This window comes from Cucumis melo, chromosome 3 (assembly GCF_025177605.1).
Source record: "Cucumis melo cultivar AY chromosome 3, USDA_Cmelo_AY_1.0, whole genome shotgun sequence".
Lineage (NCBI taxonomy): Eukaryota > Viridiplantae > Streptophyta > Magnoliopsida > Cucurbitales > Cucurbitaceae > Cucumis > Cucumis melo.
The window spans coordinates 24,871,335-24,886,591 of NC_066859.1; the positions used below are offsets into that span (position 1 = coordinate 24,871,335).

General features: G+C 31.3%; 1 protein-coding gene and 1 long non-coding RNA gene across 3 annotated transcripts; one reads left to right on the plus strand and one right to left on the minus strand.

Moving 5' to 3' along the window:
- Window positions 1-1,130: 1,130 nt before the first annotated feature.
- LOC127148445 (uncharacterized) lies at window positions 1,131-2,925 on the minus strand. The gene is made up of 2 exons (XR_007819440.1): window positions 2,293-2,925; window positions 1,131-1,341 (listed from the first exon to the last, which is right to left on the minus strand). It is a non-coding gene; the product is annotated as an uncharacterized LOC127148445 (long non-coding RNA).
- Window positions 2,926-8,634: 5,709 nt separating this feature from the next.
- On the plus strand, window positions 8,635-13,969 carry LOC103502645 (glutamate receptor 2.9-like). Of its 2 annotated transcripts, XM_008466664.3 has the most exons (6): window positions 8,635-8,957; window positions 10,589-10,824; window positions 10,913-11,980; window positions 12,100-12,412; window positions 12,497-12,897; window positions 13,131-13,969. In XM_008466664.3, exons 1-6 carry the CDS (start codon window positions 8,681-8,683, stop codon window positions 13,743-13,745), a joined length of 2,910 nt encoding a protein of 969 aa, XP_008464886.2. In that variant the 5' UTR covers window positions 8,635-8,680; the 3' UTR covers window positions 13,746-13,969. The 2 variants fall into 2 exon arrangements, with proteins under 2 accessions (XP_008464886.2, XP_050938032.1); XM_051082075.1 differs by lacking the exon at window positions 10,589-10,824 and having other exon boundaries at window positions 8,791-8,957.
- Window positions 13,970-15,257: the final 1,288 nt, after the last annotated feature.

Here is a 15,257-nt window from a genome sequence, read left to right on the forward strand (position 1 = left end):
ATAAGGATTAGTAATCTAATAGTAATAAGTTTTGTGCATCTTTTTTCACTATATATATTAAAAGATATTAAACTATTTCAAAAGAGGAAAAAAATATAAAATTTTTGTATAAAGGATTATGATTGAAGTATTTGATGATATTAGAACCTAAGTTGTTGTGAGAAGGACGGGATAAAAGCTTTGGTGCCAAAGTTTGATATAAATGGGCCTTAGGAGATATGAGTTTTGCTTTGGTTTGGGGCTCCACTCATCATTTTTCTTTAACATTTACAATCCCTAAGTTTAAAACCTGCTTAAATACTATAGATTTCATTTTTTTTATTTTTAAAAATATTTTTTTACTAGAATATAATCTAAAATCTTGGAAAATTAAATATCAAACTTATTTTAATTTTGCACAATTAAAAAAAAAAAAAAACTAAATGTGGGCAATGTAGTAGTGTGGCCCAACTTGCTCTATATTAAGCTTTCAGATTAATAAACCATATAAGTTTGCTTTGGAAGAAGATTGTTGGTAACTATATATGTGTAGGCATAAGCTTCTATAGTTATGTACAAATTTCATGTTTTTCTTATAAAAGGTGGGATGTAAAAACAAAAGTACATTGAGGATATGTGGTAAGAAGCTGAAAATGTAAAGGACATTAATTAAGTATTCAACCTAACTATTCAAAGTTTGTTATATGAATAACACTAATATAATTTTAGTTATATTTTATGTTTGTTTGTTAATCCCAAATATGTAATTCTATCCTTCTTCTCTGTGATTGGTTATGAATTTGCCCATCCTACTCATTAATCAAACTAATTAAAGTATTGTAATTGTTTGAATCTTGAATACACTCTCGAAATAAAACACTTCAACCGAAGAATCATCCTCACATTTTTCGATGGGGTATTGAGCTTTCCAATCTCACTCAAGATCAACACAGTCACAACTTAATTTTAATACCCTCACCTACTAGCTTCAATTTGAAAATTAAAATTGTAATAGAGCATGTTGTGGTAGGACGTACCTGGACCTGTTGTTTCCTCTCCATCGAATATTAATTTTTCTTGATATTTCAAGCCCACAAATGAGAGAAGGTGTAACGACCCAACTTCTTATACTAAGTCGAAGTCATTACTAATTAAAGATAAATAAATTTCATGAATAAAAAAATATAAAAAATGAAACAAGACCTCAAGTACTCGTTAAAATCATAAACAAATATCTGTAAAGATAAAATTAAGTAAAATCCTAACTCGAAAGCAAAAGGACATAAAGCGGAAGCAAAATGATCCCTATGGCTCGCCACAGTCACTTCTTGGGTCTACAACTTTCTTTGTTCTTACCTCTACCTGTAAAATTAAACAAGAAAGAGTCAGTATAATAATATACTCAGTAGGGACCCACTGCTAGTCCCGCACCGCTAGATGCCTGTTAACTTCCTATTAGAGTCCTATAAAGTGGTACCCATAAACTGGCACATTCCTCAACACGTGCAATCTGTGATCCCGTAGGAACATGTCTGGTCTTTAGTGAACCCAAAGGAACACCTATGACAACTAGTCTTTAGTGTACCCGAAGGAAATACTAAGACAATCGGGATATGAGTGACCCTGTCGAGTTGCTCATAATCATGTCTATGTCTATGTCATATTGGATTAGCGATCCCGTCAGACTATACAGTCGCAAAAGGTGGTGATCTCGAAGGACACCCATGTGGGTGCGACACTAATAGCTAAAGCTAATAACACAACCTAACCATAACATGTAACATACAATATCATAAGCATGACATAAGTATCGATCATGTCATCTTAAAGACATACACAGTCGTCATCATCCGTATACTACCAACAATAAACATGTTAACAATTGTCATCATCAAACACCAATCTCATGGCAGTCAGTATCAATAGCATTTAGATATACATTTTACTATTGCTAACGCATACCCATAAGTACATGTGGTCTCTTAAATTTAATTTGAGGGTCTAGTAGTCGAATCTCTTACCTGGAGATTAGTTGAAACCGAAGGTAATCTTAATAGTAAGGTCAAGCTTCCAAGGAATAATCCTAAACAGTAAGGGTAAAATACTAAATTTAAATAATTCAGTTAATTAAGGATCCAAAAATCCATTTCATTTAACTTATCCAAAAATCGAGGCCGAAATCGATTTAGACTTAGTTGGACCAATTCTCAACTCGGTTTCCAGTTAACTCCAGTCAATTTAATCCAACAATTATTTAATTAGAGTCTAAAATTAATCTTTAATGGGTATGCCAAAAACCCAATCAAAACTTACCAAAATTTTAGGTGAAAAGGACAAAAGAGGCTTGGCGACTTAAAGGGATAGACGGCTTGGCTCGGCTCAGGCTAAGGCACGCGGACGGCTCGGCGGCTTGTATAGGCATGCGCGACTCGGACGACTCGACTCGAAGTGTGGCTCAAGTTCGCAGTGTTCTCCGAGGCAGCTGGATGGAGCTCCGATGACGGACGGCGACGGGTCGACGATGGTGGCTACTTGGCGATCGACTGACGGACGTTTGATGACCCGGTGGAAAGCGGATGGAGGCGAAGCCTGACGAACGGAGGAGACGCAGCGACTTACGTTCGGAGACGACTAACAACAGGAGAAGATGCGACTGCCTTCGTGGTTCGACTGCCGCTCGACGATGGCCGACGACGTGTGGGACGAAACGTAACGGCGATGGCTTGACTACTTCAGACGACGACTCGACTTGCGACGGAAAAGGTGGCGGTGGTGACGGCGGCTTGCTGGGGTTTTCTCTTTTAGGGTTTTTCTTGAAGAAGATGAAGATGAATAGGGTTTTCACACATCCCAAACCTCTATTTAATAAAAAATAATTCCTTTTATTTTTTTTTCCTTTTTCTCTTTCCAAAAATCTTCCCACACTCTTTCTTCATTTAAAATCCACCAAATTTCTCTTTAAACTTAAATTTTCCTCTCTTCAATCCAATCACCTTTATCTTTCAAAAATAATTATCTTAACCTATTATATTATCCACATAACATAATTACCCTAAATAATTATATTAGCCTTATAATATAATTTTTTTGACTTTACAATCAATTAATTATAAAAAAATCAATGAACACTTAAGCAACTTTTCACAAACAGAACACTATGATATTTTTCTAAAATATCTAATAAATTTCAATAAATTTTAACAATTAAATAACACCCAAAAATTAAGAATTTAAATTTAAGATAATTAAAAATAAATTACCTTAAATTTAGGGTATTAGAGAACCTATAAGATACTATATTAACACAAAATTTTGGGTTGAAGTAATGACCACTTAAGATAATATCTTTTTTTCCCACGTATCACAATCTGATTGTAAGTCGAATTTTAACATTTTTATTGCAATCTTTGACTTACATTCATATACTTTCAAATGGATTGAATAAGTTTTAAATTAAACATCACAATCAAAATTCAACTTAATTCAAATGCATGTGTCCTAATATAACAAGAGACTACAAATCAACCATCGAAGAATTCTACTGGATTTCAATTTAATTTTGATATAAAATTAATATGGCCAATGCATAATAATTTTAAATAAAATTAATGGGTTAATTAATCAATATAAATAGATTAATTGCGTAACTATTAAACACATCATTAACGTGGCGATTATATTTTTCTCTGATGCTAAGTTTTTCAACAATAATACATATTGTATTTATTTATATCAACCTTTCAAACCTAAAATCTTATGTACATAAATTAAAAGTGAAAAAAGAAAAGGTTAAGAAAGTCAGGATAGATACCTTTCTTCAAACCCATTATTGAATTCAAAATATTAATAATACTAACCTTCACTTCTTTTTCCTAGAAATTATATCAACAAGAAAAATATTACTTATTAGCCTAAATAGAATAATTCTCTACTTCTAGTTTCCTTTTTAATTAATTTTAACAACATGGAGATAAAAATTCATAAGTTTTATTTTCAATATAAATATAATATGTTAACAAATTAAAAATATGCCATAGGCCATATGGGTTAGCATTTTTAGTTATTCATTTTGACAAGTAAACCAATATAGCTCATCATATATTATTCCATGTTAACTAACTTATAATTAAATTTTAAAATGTAAACATCAACTAACACATATACAATGCCATATCATTTGGGAACTTAAGACTACAAATCAACAGTACTAGCTTGGAAGAATTATTAGGAAAAAGAAAATTAAAAAAAGACTTGAGAATGCTGTGTGTTGAACTTTAATTGACTTTAATATAAAATTAGTATTTAAAATGTAAGATATTTGATCAAATCACCACAAGATTTAAATCAACTTTCAGTTTTAAATCCAAAACTAAACATGGAGATTTTTTCCACAAATTATTAAAAGAAATTCTCATAGTTGAAATAAACCTTAATTTAAAAAATTGATCAATTAAGTAATTCAATCAATATAATCCAATTATATATTAGTTATTATTTTAGATTATAAAATTTAAAATTTCGCTATATTTTATAAATATTTTGATTGCTATGTATATTTGATGTAAATTATTGTCTAATTTCTACGATAAATAAATAAATAAATGATAGACTTATTAGATAAAAGTATACAACAATGCTAGCCAATTCCTATCTCCTAAATTACACCTTGACATACATTACATATATATATATATATTATAAAATCAAGTATACCTAATGGCATTGATTTTTAAACACAAGTCCAAACCATAATTTAATACATGTACGTCGTCATATCAATATAGAAATCATAAGTTTAGATATCAAAAGCTTTAATACTGTACTAAAAAGAATTATTAACTGTATTTTAATTGACTTGAATTTGATGCTAATAATATATTGGAATGTCATATATTATTATAATTGAGAAAAAATAACAATCAATTTTGGTTAGGTAGTCATATCCAAAATCAAAATATTGTTAATTGGAAATCTTAAATATATTATTCCAAGTCTGAGTTTTTGACTAAAAAACAACCTTTGATTCTTTTTAATAAACCTGCTGATTTTAGAAAAACGAAAATAAGAAAAATATTGGTGTTGTGTGATTGTGAAAGAAAGTTCATGGAAGCTGATCAGTGTGTCACTTTCTTGAATGGAAGAAGAATTCAATTTCTTGTAGAGACAAAATTGTGACATTTCCATGTCCATGATGTCCCACCCATATATAAATTAATTTTCTACTTCTTTTTTTTTTTTAAAAAAAAATTCATTTTAAACATATATATTATATTATATTATATCACGATCACTTTAAAATTTATTGTCTTTTTCTAAAAAAAATAAATCTAATATCTTTATAGAGGAGGTTACTTCAAATTTTGCATTCAATTTAATAGTATTTTAGTGGTAGTTTATCAAGCGTTTCACGATCTAAGAATAGACGCTAGACATACGTTCAAAGGGACACAAAGCACCGCACAGAACAAGTCAAGAAAGAAGAGAATGAAACATAAACAGTAAACACAAAGAGAGAAACACATAAGATTAAGCATAAATCTCACTAAAGCAAACCATCCATATCTACATGTTAGGAAGCAACATTAGAAGATAAACGTCATGTAACCGATACAATTACTCAACTTAATCAATATTATTAGGAGTATAATTATGAAGAAAAGTACAAGGTGGCTACTCATAACTTTTGGGAAATAAGTCAATAACAATGCATAATTATTTAAAAAAGAGGTTTGTTTGTTGTTAATTATAAATCATTTTTCTTGGGAAGAAAGGATTGGAGACAAACTAACTTAAATTGTATTTTATTTCTTTGTTTCAACTATCCCAATTAACACAAAAAAGAAAAAGAAAAAAAAAGGATTGTGTGGCCTTGACCTAAATTTAAAGTCACTCTCACTACAACTTGGCAAAATTTAATAACAATATTTAATTGATTATTCTATAAAGAAAAGTAGTACTATACTATCAGATATTTATATCGTCATCAATAATGACAAAGGTGGCATTAATTGGAAACCTATTGTTTGTACCTACCAAATATTATTTTCTTTCTTCCACATTTTTCTTTTTCTTCTTGAAATTCAATTCTAATTTTAGTGCATTGAAATTGCATAAACTAAGAAATATTGATTTTCTTAAAGAAAAAATATTAAGTTTACGTACTAACATTAAATGTTTGAGCAGTGAATGGCAAGAAAATTGCACATTTATAATTAAAAATAGAAAAGAAGTTAAAACTTTTTTTGGAGTAAAATATAAAATATGCATTTTATGAATGCATACCCAACAGGATAACACTATAAACGTATGTATATGGAGATTATAGATTCAAAGTTTAGAGGAAAAAAATTGGTATAATGTCTTTAATTAAACATGATAATGAAGAAATTTTTTGACAAATCTATTCTTAGTTGAGGAGTCATAATCTAAAAAAAGAAAGTATAATACTTTATTTATGGGAAGAACAAAAAGCAAAGTAAAAAATATATGAATCTCACCAAGATTGAAAAGAAGAAAATTATTATTTTGAAGAAGTCGTCACAGTTTAATTTGACAATTTTATATCGTATTAAAATGTAAGTGATTTTGAAATTAATTACTAGAGTATTCTAAATTTACTTGTTAATTTTAAGTGAATACTTAGAGCTTGTTTGAATTAGCTTGAAGAAAAAAAAAACTTCAAAAGAAATATTTTTTTTTATCTCTTTTGATGTAAAGTATTTAATAAATAAATTTTAAAATTTTAAAAAACTATTTTTGAGTAGTTATCATTTATCAAACAATTCAATATCATCTAGAGTGACTTAAAAAATCAAATCCAACACACCTTTTATCATTAAAATCAATTTAATGTTCATTACAACACTTTTAAACCCACTTTTTTTTTAAAAGTTGATAAATTAGTTTTAATTATTTTAGAATATAGTTTGAAATTGGTTTAAGTTTTAATTACAATAATAGTTGATACTCATTCTGTTAAGAAGGATCAAGAAAGTAAATAGTGTTAAATTCTAATTCTAAATTAGGATTAAATTGATGTAATTTAATTATATTGAATCCAAACAGATTTATAAACTTGAGTTATTTTCATATATTGTGCTATATTTGTATTAAACAAAAATTGGCTCATATTCTTATATTTAACAATACTTTATATATAAAAAGAAAAATGTTGATAAAAAGTTGAAAATAGACTTAATTATTTGAATACAAAAAGAAAAAAAATAAAAAAGATAGTGACAAAAAGAAGATCAAATCAAATCTATATAACCCGAAACAAAAAAGAAAAAAAAAGAAAAAACCATTGTTGTTTTGTTCTGCTTTCTTAGTACGGCGACATTAACGTCGGAGTCATCGTTACAACTTACAACAACGAAATTGCCGGTCCGACACGTCGTTGGAGAGCCCACAGGCTTCCACGCAGCTCAAATCCATACCCTCTCAACATAATCTCTTTCAAATGGACCAAATCAAATCCGTATATATATATATATATATATATATATATATATATATATATGTTACTTAGTCAAATAGAATCAGGACCGTCCATTATGTGGATGTAAGTAAAATATTGCGTCTTTGATTTAGTCAAGGTCAACCTCCCTTGATTAACAAGTATTGGTATAATAAGTAACGTCGAAACCATTCAAATATTACCCATTTATAATTTCAGTACGTAACTTTAACTTTGTTTTTTTTATTTCCTCGACACATTAAACTTATTACTTAGGTAATTATAACACACATAATTACACTCTAAACTAATTATGATTACGTCAATTTTCACTCATTGCATCCAACATCAATATATAAGTTTATTAATTTCAGCTGGGCACAAATATGCTTGAGACTTGATGCAAAAATTTTACATTATTGAAAACCTTTTGCCGACAACTATTAGTTTCTAATGAAAAAATATCTAGATGATCTAACCTTCAATATTTTATATCATATATCGTAAAATTTAAAAGTGAAACAAAAATGATTAAACCACCAAATATTAAGTAGTGTATGAATGTTTAAGCATATATCAACTTGTAGTATTTTTATTCAAGTAAAATTTATATTTCTACAAAGAGGGAAATATAAGTTTTACACATTGTATTTGTTAATATTATTCAAAGTAGAGTGTAATTGGAATTCATCTTTCTTTGAAGAAAAAAAAAATCAAATGACACAATTTTTGAAATATCGAAATATAACAATTTATTTACAAGAGATAAATATAGAAAACTATTTGTGTTTATTATAATAGAAATAAATTAGATATTTTGCTATAAATTTTAAGTATTTTAGTTTAATATGTTATTTAAAAATCATTTTTAATATAAGGTATATATTGATATTTGTTTGTAAATTGGAACATTTTAACCCTTTATGAACCTCTAGGTTAATTCATCAGGCTGGTTTAATTTTTTTTAATTGCAATTGAACTATTTATTAAACAAATTTAATGTAACAAAATAAAATTGTTATAAGGTCTAGAGTGGATACAAACTTTGTAATTGAAATTAAATTAAAAATATTAAAAAGAAAAAGAAAAAAAAACAGTGATGTAAAGAGACATTTTCATCTCTTCAATCTCTTTCATGTATGGTCATAGTCAATGGCGATATTCCATTATATAAACATCATCCACCACCATTTCTTTTCTTTCAAATTTCTCTCTTCATTTATTATAACAACCTCCCACAAATCTATGAACATCCCCAATCCCGCCGCCGCCATTATTCCGGCGGCTCTATATTTTCTTGCCGGCCTGTTCTTCTTCACCACCGCAGCCGCTCAGAATGAGAGCGCCGTGCCGGTGAACGTCGGGGTGGTGTTGGATATGGAGAGCTGGATTGGGAAGATGGGGTTGAGTTGTATCGACATGTCGTTATCGGAATTTTATTCTCTTAATCCTCACTACCACACCAGAATCGTTCTTCACCCTAAAGATTCCGGTCGCGATGTTGTCGGTGCCGCCGCTGCAGGTTCCCCTTTCTTTCTTTCTTTCTTTCTCTCTGTACTTTTATTTTCCTTTTTGTTGTTATCAGCTGCCATTTTTATCCTATGAAAATTATCTCCACCGTTGAAGACATATGCTTACATCGCCACAATTTTGAGTTGTTGACTTTTATCATCTCTCATTAGTGAAGAAAATATGGCTCTAAATTCATGCCATTTCCAAATATTGCAAAAAAGTAAAAAAAAAACAAAAAAACAAAAAAACAATTTACCAAATACATTAATTAAATCTATCAAAAAAATTTATAGGTTAAATTTTGATCAATAAGAATTGCTCCTTTTTTTAGGAAAAAAAAAAAAAAAAGAGTAATATGTTTAGTGTAGAACTGCTTCTTCTCCTTATGGTTTTAATGACATTAATTTTGGGGTATTTTAACATTGTTTCAATTCATTTGTAGATGTTATAAAGTTGACGCATAGTAAATTTACACACATCGTATGTCATAAATATTAATTGCATGAAGGAATATTTAGAGAGAAAAAATGTTATCTAAGATTCTAAAGTTAATCTTATAATAATTATCTGGCCTATCAAATAATTTTCGTTGTGTTATCTCTTCATTTTAAAACTTTAAAACCTATATGAATTAACTTAAGATATGAAAAAATTTGTTTATATTATTTTAACTTTTATTTTTATAAAAATAGTTTTAAATACCCTATTTTTATTTTAAGATAACTTTCAAACACTCTAAATTTTATTTTTCAAAATTATTTACTTTTTAAATCAAAGTTGTGAGAATGTATTTCAAATATACCCTTCGTTTTCTTTAAATAACAATTTCAATTCATTTTTGAATTTAAACCGACGTGATAATCCTCATATTGACCTTGTCCTACTACTACTTATATTTTCAAGCATTTTTTTTCTTTTATTGAGTTCAACCGTTTTTCTCAAAAACTTAGAAGCTAATTTTTTTTTACTAATTAACAACTTGTTCAAAATTTAATCAATCAAACAAATTTATAAATTCAGGTCAAAATGAACATCAAATTATTTAATATTATGATCACCATAACATGATTTGGTTATAAAGATCGTATGGTACGATGAGTATTCTATATATTACTTAATATCTACGGGATATAAATTTAAAGGATTTTTCTAATTTCTCCAATATACGTCCGACAATATAGAACTATAAAGTTACATATTAATAGTCAATTAATAGTATAAAAAACAATTTCATTAATAACTTGTACAATTTTTTAAAATTAGACATAGAAGTCTAGTTCCTTACGGCTTAACAAATAGATCTCCATTTAATTAAAAATTAATGGAACCAATTGAACCAATTAACTAAAATAAAAATGAAAAAAAAATTGCAAAACCAGCTAATAAAAGAAGGATCAAAAGACTAAGACGAGACTAAATCAAACAAAAATACGAAATGGACAGAAATATCTCTTTCATTGTAAAGTTATATTATTACATAATTAAGATCAAACTTATTTATATTTAATCAGCAAATCCTCAATAAACTAATCACAAAATTAAATTAAATAATGAAAGTAAATGAATGAGTAAAAAACTTTGCATTTTTGTATCTTAATTGTAATCTAATATAATTATAACATTTGACTTTGAATAGAACAGCTCTTGATTTGATAAAGAACAATAAAGTTCATGCAATCTTGGGACCAACCACTTCAATGCAAGCCAATTTCGTGATCGAGCTCGGCCAAAAAGCTCACGTCCCTATACTAACCTTCACCGCCTCCAGCCCCGCTCTCGCCTCCCTCCGCAGCCCTTACTTCTTTCGCCTCACCCAAAACGACTCTGCCCAGGTCGTCGCCATTAGTGACCTCGTCAAATCTTATAATTGGAGACAGGTCTTAAATAAACTCCAACTCTCATGTTTAATAACCAATTAGTTTATGAAATTTAAGTTAAGAATGTAAATCTTCTATTTTACATCAGGTCATTCCGATCTACGAAGATGATGAATTTGGAGACGGAATGTTACCGTATTTGATCGACGCGCTACAGAGTGTGAATGCACGCGTGCCATACCGGAGCGTCATCGATCCGGAGGCTACTGACGATCAAATTAAAGAAGAGCTTTATAAGTTGATGACAATGCAGCCCAGAGTGTTCGTAGTACACATGGTTCCTTCTCTAGCAGCTCGATTATTCATGATGGCCAACGAGATTGGAATGATGAGCGAAGGCTACGCTTGGATTCTAACCGACGTAACAACGAACGTTCTCGATTCCATGGATTCCTCTGTTCTAAACTCCATGGAAGGAGCTTTAGGAGTGAAAACATACGTCCCAAATTCACTAGAGCTCGATGGTTTCAAAATCAGATGGAAGCGCAAATTCCTAATCGAAAACCCCATCCCCAAAGAACCTCAATTAGACGTATTCGGATTATGGGCTCACGATGCAGCTCGAGCACTAGCAATGGCGGTTGAGAAAACAGGGGAAACAGAGTTCAAATACAAAAACAACCCAATTAACGAATCGAACAACAATCTAACGGATCTTCAAACATTAGGGGTGTCTGAAAACGGGGAGAAAATCCGAGATGTTTTATTGAAGACGAGGTTCAAAGGGCTGACAGGGGATTACAGGATCGTAAAGGGGGAGCTTCAATCGGAGAATTTTGAGATAGTGAATGTGAATGGGAATGGGGGAAAACGGGTGGGGTTTTGGAATCCGGAGAAAGGGTTGACTAAGAATTTGAGTCAGAGTGGGACGAAACCAGTGATATGGCCGGGGGATACGGCGACGGTTCCGAGAGGATGGGTGTGGCCGGTGGCCGGGAAGAGGCTGAAAATTGGGTTTCCGGCGAAGGAAGGGTATAGTGAGTTTGTGAGAGTGAAGAAAAACGGAACGGGGGCGGAAGGGTATTGTACGGATGTGTTTGATGCGGTAATGGCAATGCTTCCGTACGCAGTTCCGTATGATTACGTTCCGTTTGCATTTCCTAATGGTTCCAGCGCGGGATCTTACGATGATCTCATCATGCAAGTCTATAAAGGGGTGAGTATTACAATAACTAAAACCCACTTTTATGGAATACACTACCTTTCTTCTTTTTGGTGACTATTTATGATAACAAATGTTTGAGAGTTTGAAAGTTTAGAAAATTTTGTGGACAGATCTACGACGGGGCAGTAGGAGACATAACGATCGTAGCGAACAGATCAAACTACGTGGATTTCACATTACCCTTCACAGAATCAGGAGTTTCAATGGTGGTTCCAACACAAGGCTACTCCAAGAACAAAGCATGGATTTTCTTAAAACCTCTCACTTTAGATCTTTGGATCACAAGCTTCTGCTTCTTCGTCTTCATGGGCTTTGTTGTTTGGATTCTTGAACACCGAATCAACGAAGAATTTCGTGGTCCACCATCTCACCAAATCGGCACAAGCCTCTGGTTTTCCTTCTGCACCATGGTCTTTGCTCAAAGTAATCCAATCTCAAATAATCCTTCTTTCTTCTTCAATTAATCTCCAAAATCAAATTTTTTATCGCACCCTTTTTCTTTTTTAGGGGAAAGTTTGGTCAGCAATTTGGCGAGATTCGTGGTGGTCATATGGTTCTTTGTTGTATTTATTCTGACTCAGAGTTACACTGCAAGTTTGACTTCTCTTTTAACAGTTCAACAATTGCAACCTACCATTACTGATGTTAATGAGTTGTTGAAGAATCAGCCATGGGTTGGATATCAAGATGGTTCCTTTGTTTTTGAGTTATTGAAATCTGTGGGGATTAAGAATCTTAGGCCTTATGATACTCCTGAGCAACTCGATGAGATGTTCAAATCTGGAAGCTCTAATGGCGGAATTGATGCTGCTTTTGATGAAATCCCTTATGTTAAACTCTTTCTTTTTAAGTTTCCTGATAAGTACATCATGGCTGAGCCCAATTACAAAACCGATGGATTTGGATTTGTAAGTAAACTCCACTGCCCCTTCTCTTAGTTTTAAGCTTTTGAGCTTTGTTGGAATATTGTAAATTTGTTATATCACCAATTAAATACGGACTTTGGTTGGGTTCGTTACACACAAAACCTAAGTTGAATACATATCTGACGAATTAGCACGTTGTTGATAATTTGTTGTGTTTTATGTTTCCTATTCATATTTGATTGTCAATTTCTTAACAAATCTAGTGATGATAACAGGCATTTCCGATTGGTTCGCCACTGGTGGGAGACGTGTCGAGAGCCGTGTTAAACGTGACAGAAAGTGAGAAGATGAACCGAATACAAAAGACATGGTTTGGTGGTCAATGTAACTCGGTGTCTTCTGGCTCAAAGGTCACTTCTTCAAGGCTCAACCTTGGTAGCTTTTGGGGGCTCTTTCTCATTGCCGGCAGTGCTGCCATCATTGCTCTTCTTGTCTACGGTTTCATTTTTTTCCACAAGGAACAGCACACGCTCCGTCACACTGCCAATGAAGGCTCGAACAATTCCTTTCGACACAAAATTCGAGCGTTGCTCAAAACTTACGATGAAAGGGACTTGACTTCACATACATTTAAGAAGAGTAATCTTGTTCATGGGGACAAAACGATTCGTGCGATGGATGGTAGCTCCATTTCGGCCTCACCAAGGTCTAACTACCCTCCAAGTCCGTCAAATTATTCAGTCCACGACACTAGCTTCGAGTTCTACTCTGAATCAGGGAATGCAAGTCCCATGAATCATCAAGCTTTGGAAATGGTGGTGAGTACAAGCATGGAGGCATCTTTGGGAAATGGAGAAGAAATAACTGAAATTCATGTGAATAAAAATTGATTAGTTTGTAGATATTAGTGTTGGGAGCATACATTTTGGTTTTTGGGAAGTTTTTGGGGTGTGCTTTTTGAGGATAGATTTAACTTTCTTGTACACTACTAAAACTCCCTTTGTAATCTAATCTAATGTTCAAAATGATATGAATTAGATTTGTAATTTTAGCTTATAGTAGAGTAGTATTTGGGTGCATATTTGAAGAAAATTTATGTATCTACTTTTCTGTATCCCACCTTCATATTGCATAATGAATTTTTTTGGTTGCGAGGCCATAACTTTCCAAAATTTGAAAAAAGTGAAATGACATTCTATGAGAATGGAAGAGTTACACATAATGCTTTGAAATGTAATGTAGGTATGTAAAATTTCAAATATTTGATAATTCCTAAAAGGAAAAATCGTGGAAATAGTAAATTTATGGATAAAAAAAAAAAGAAAAATAGCAAACAGTTGAATTATTTTTATTTATGGCAAAATTAACTGAATAATTTTTCTATTTTTTTGCCCGAAATTATCCCTCCACGGACGACAATTGTTCATATACAAAGACAATGTATTTGTTGAGATCAAAAAATCAAAACAAAAATATCACCTATCTCAAATATAGTCCATTTGTAAATACAGTCACTTAAATGATAATTATTAACTAAATCAAAATATTATTATATTGTTCCAACAATATGTCGTTAGTTTCAACGTCCCCTAATTATTAGGATAAAAATAGTGTATTAATTTTAGATTCTTAAATTGAATTACCAAAATTATGAGAGAAAATGAACGATCCATTAAATTCACCATTTTTATTTTTCAAATTATTTACGAAAAATATACATAAATTAATTAATTTTAGATTCAAAATTAAATTTCTAAAATCATGCGAAAGATAAGGGTTAATTTATTAATTTCACTATTTTTTTATTTTTTAAATTATTTACGAAAAACACAAATAGTACATCAAGTTTAGATTCTTAATTTGAATTCCTAATGTAAAATTTTGAGGTAAAAGATTTTATTTTGTTGGGTGTTAAAGTTATTTAAGTTTGGAAAGGAAAAAAAAAAGAGGATATAAAATTTATAATATTATAAAATAATATAATATAATATGAATTATATTATTATTATTATTATATTTTTTTAAACCCTAAATTCATCATCTTCATCTCAGTCGCACCCCTTCACTCTCTTCTTCTTCTTCGAAATCACACGGCCGCCACCTCCTACCTGTCTTCTCTCCACCGATATCTCCGGTGACAATCTCCCTCCGCTCGCCACCGTCACCTTAGTTCTTCGTCAAGCTCCTGTTCGTCGTTAGCCCAAGCTGCCACACCCCGAGTCGCTCCTCCCCTTTCTGTCAACCATCTCCTCTGCGTCACGACGTTCGGATTTGAAGCAAGCGGATTGTGTTTGCTCCAACCGGTGTTTGTTCGCGAAACTTCGACTGCTGTCATCGCATCTCCACGAACCCAACCGCCGTGGTAATGACCTCCCATTCGCGTGGAGCTTGTTGCACAATCC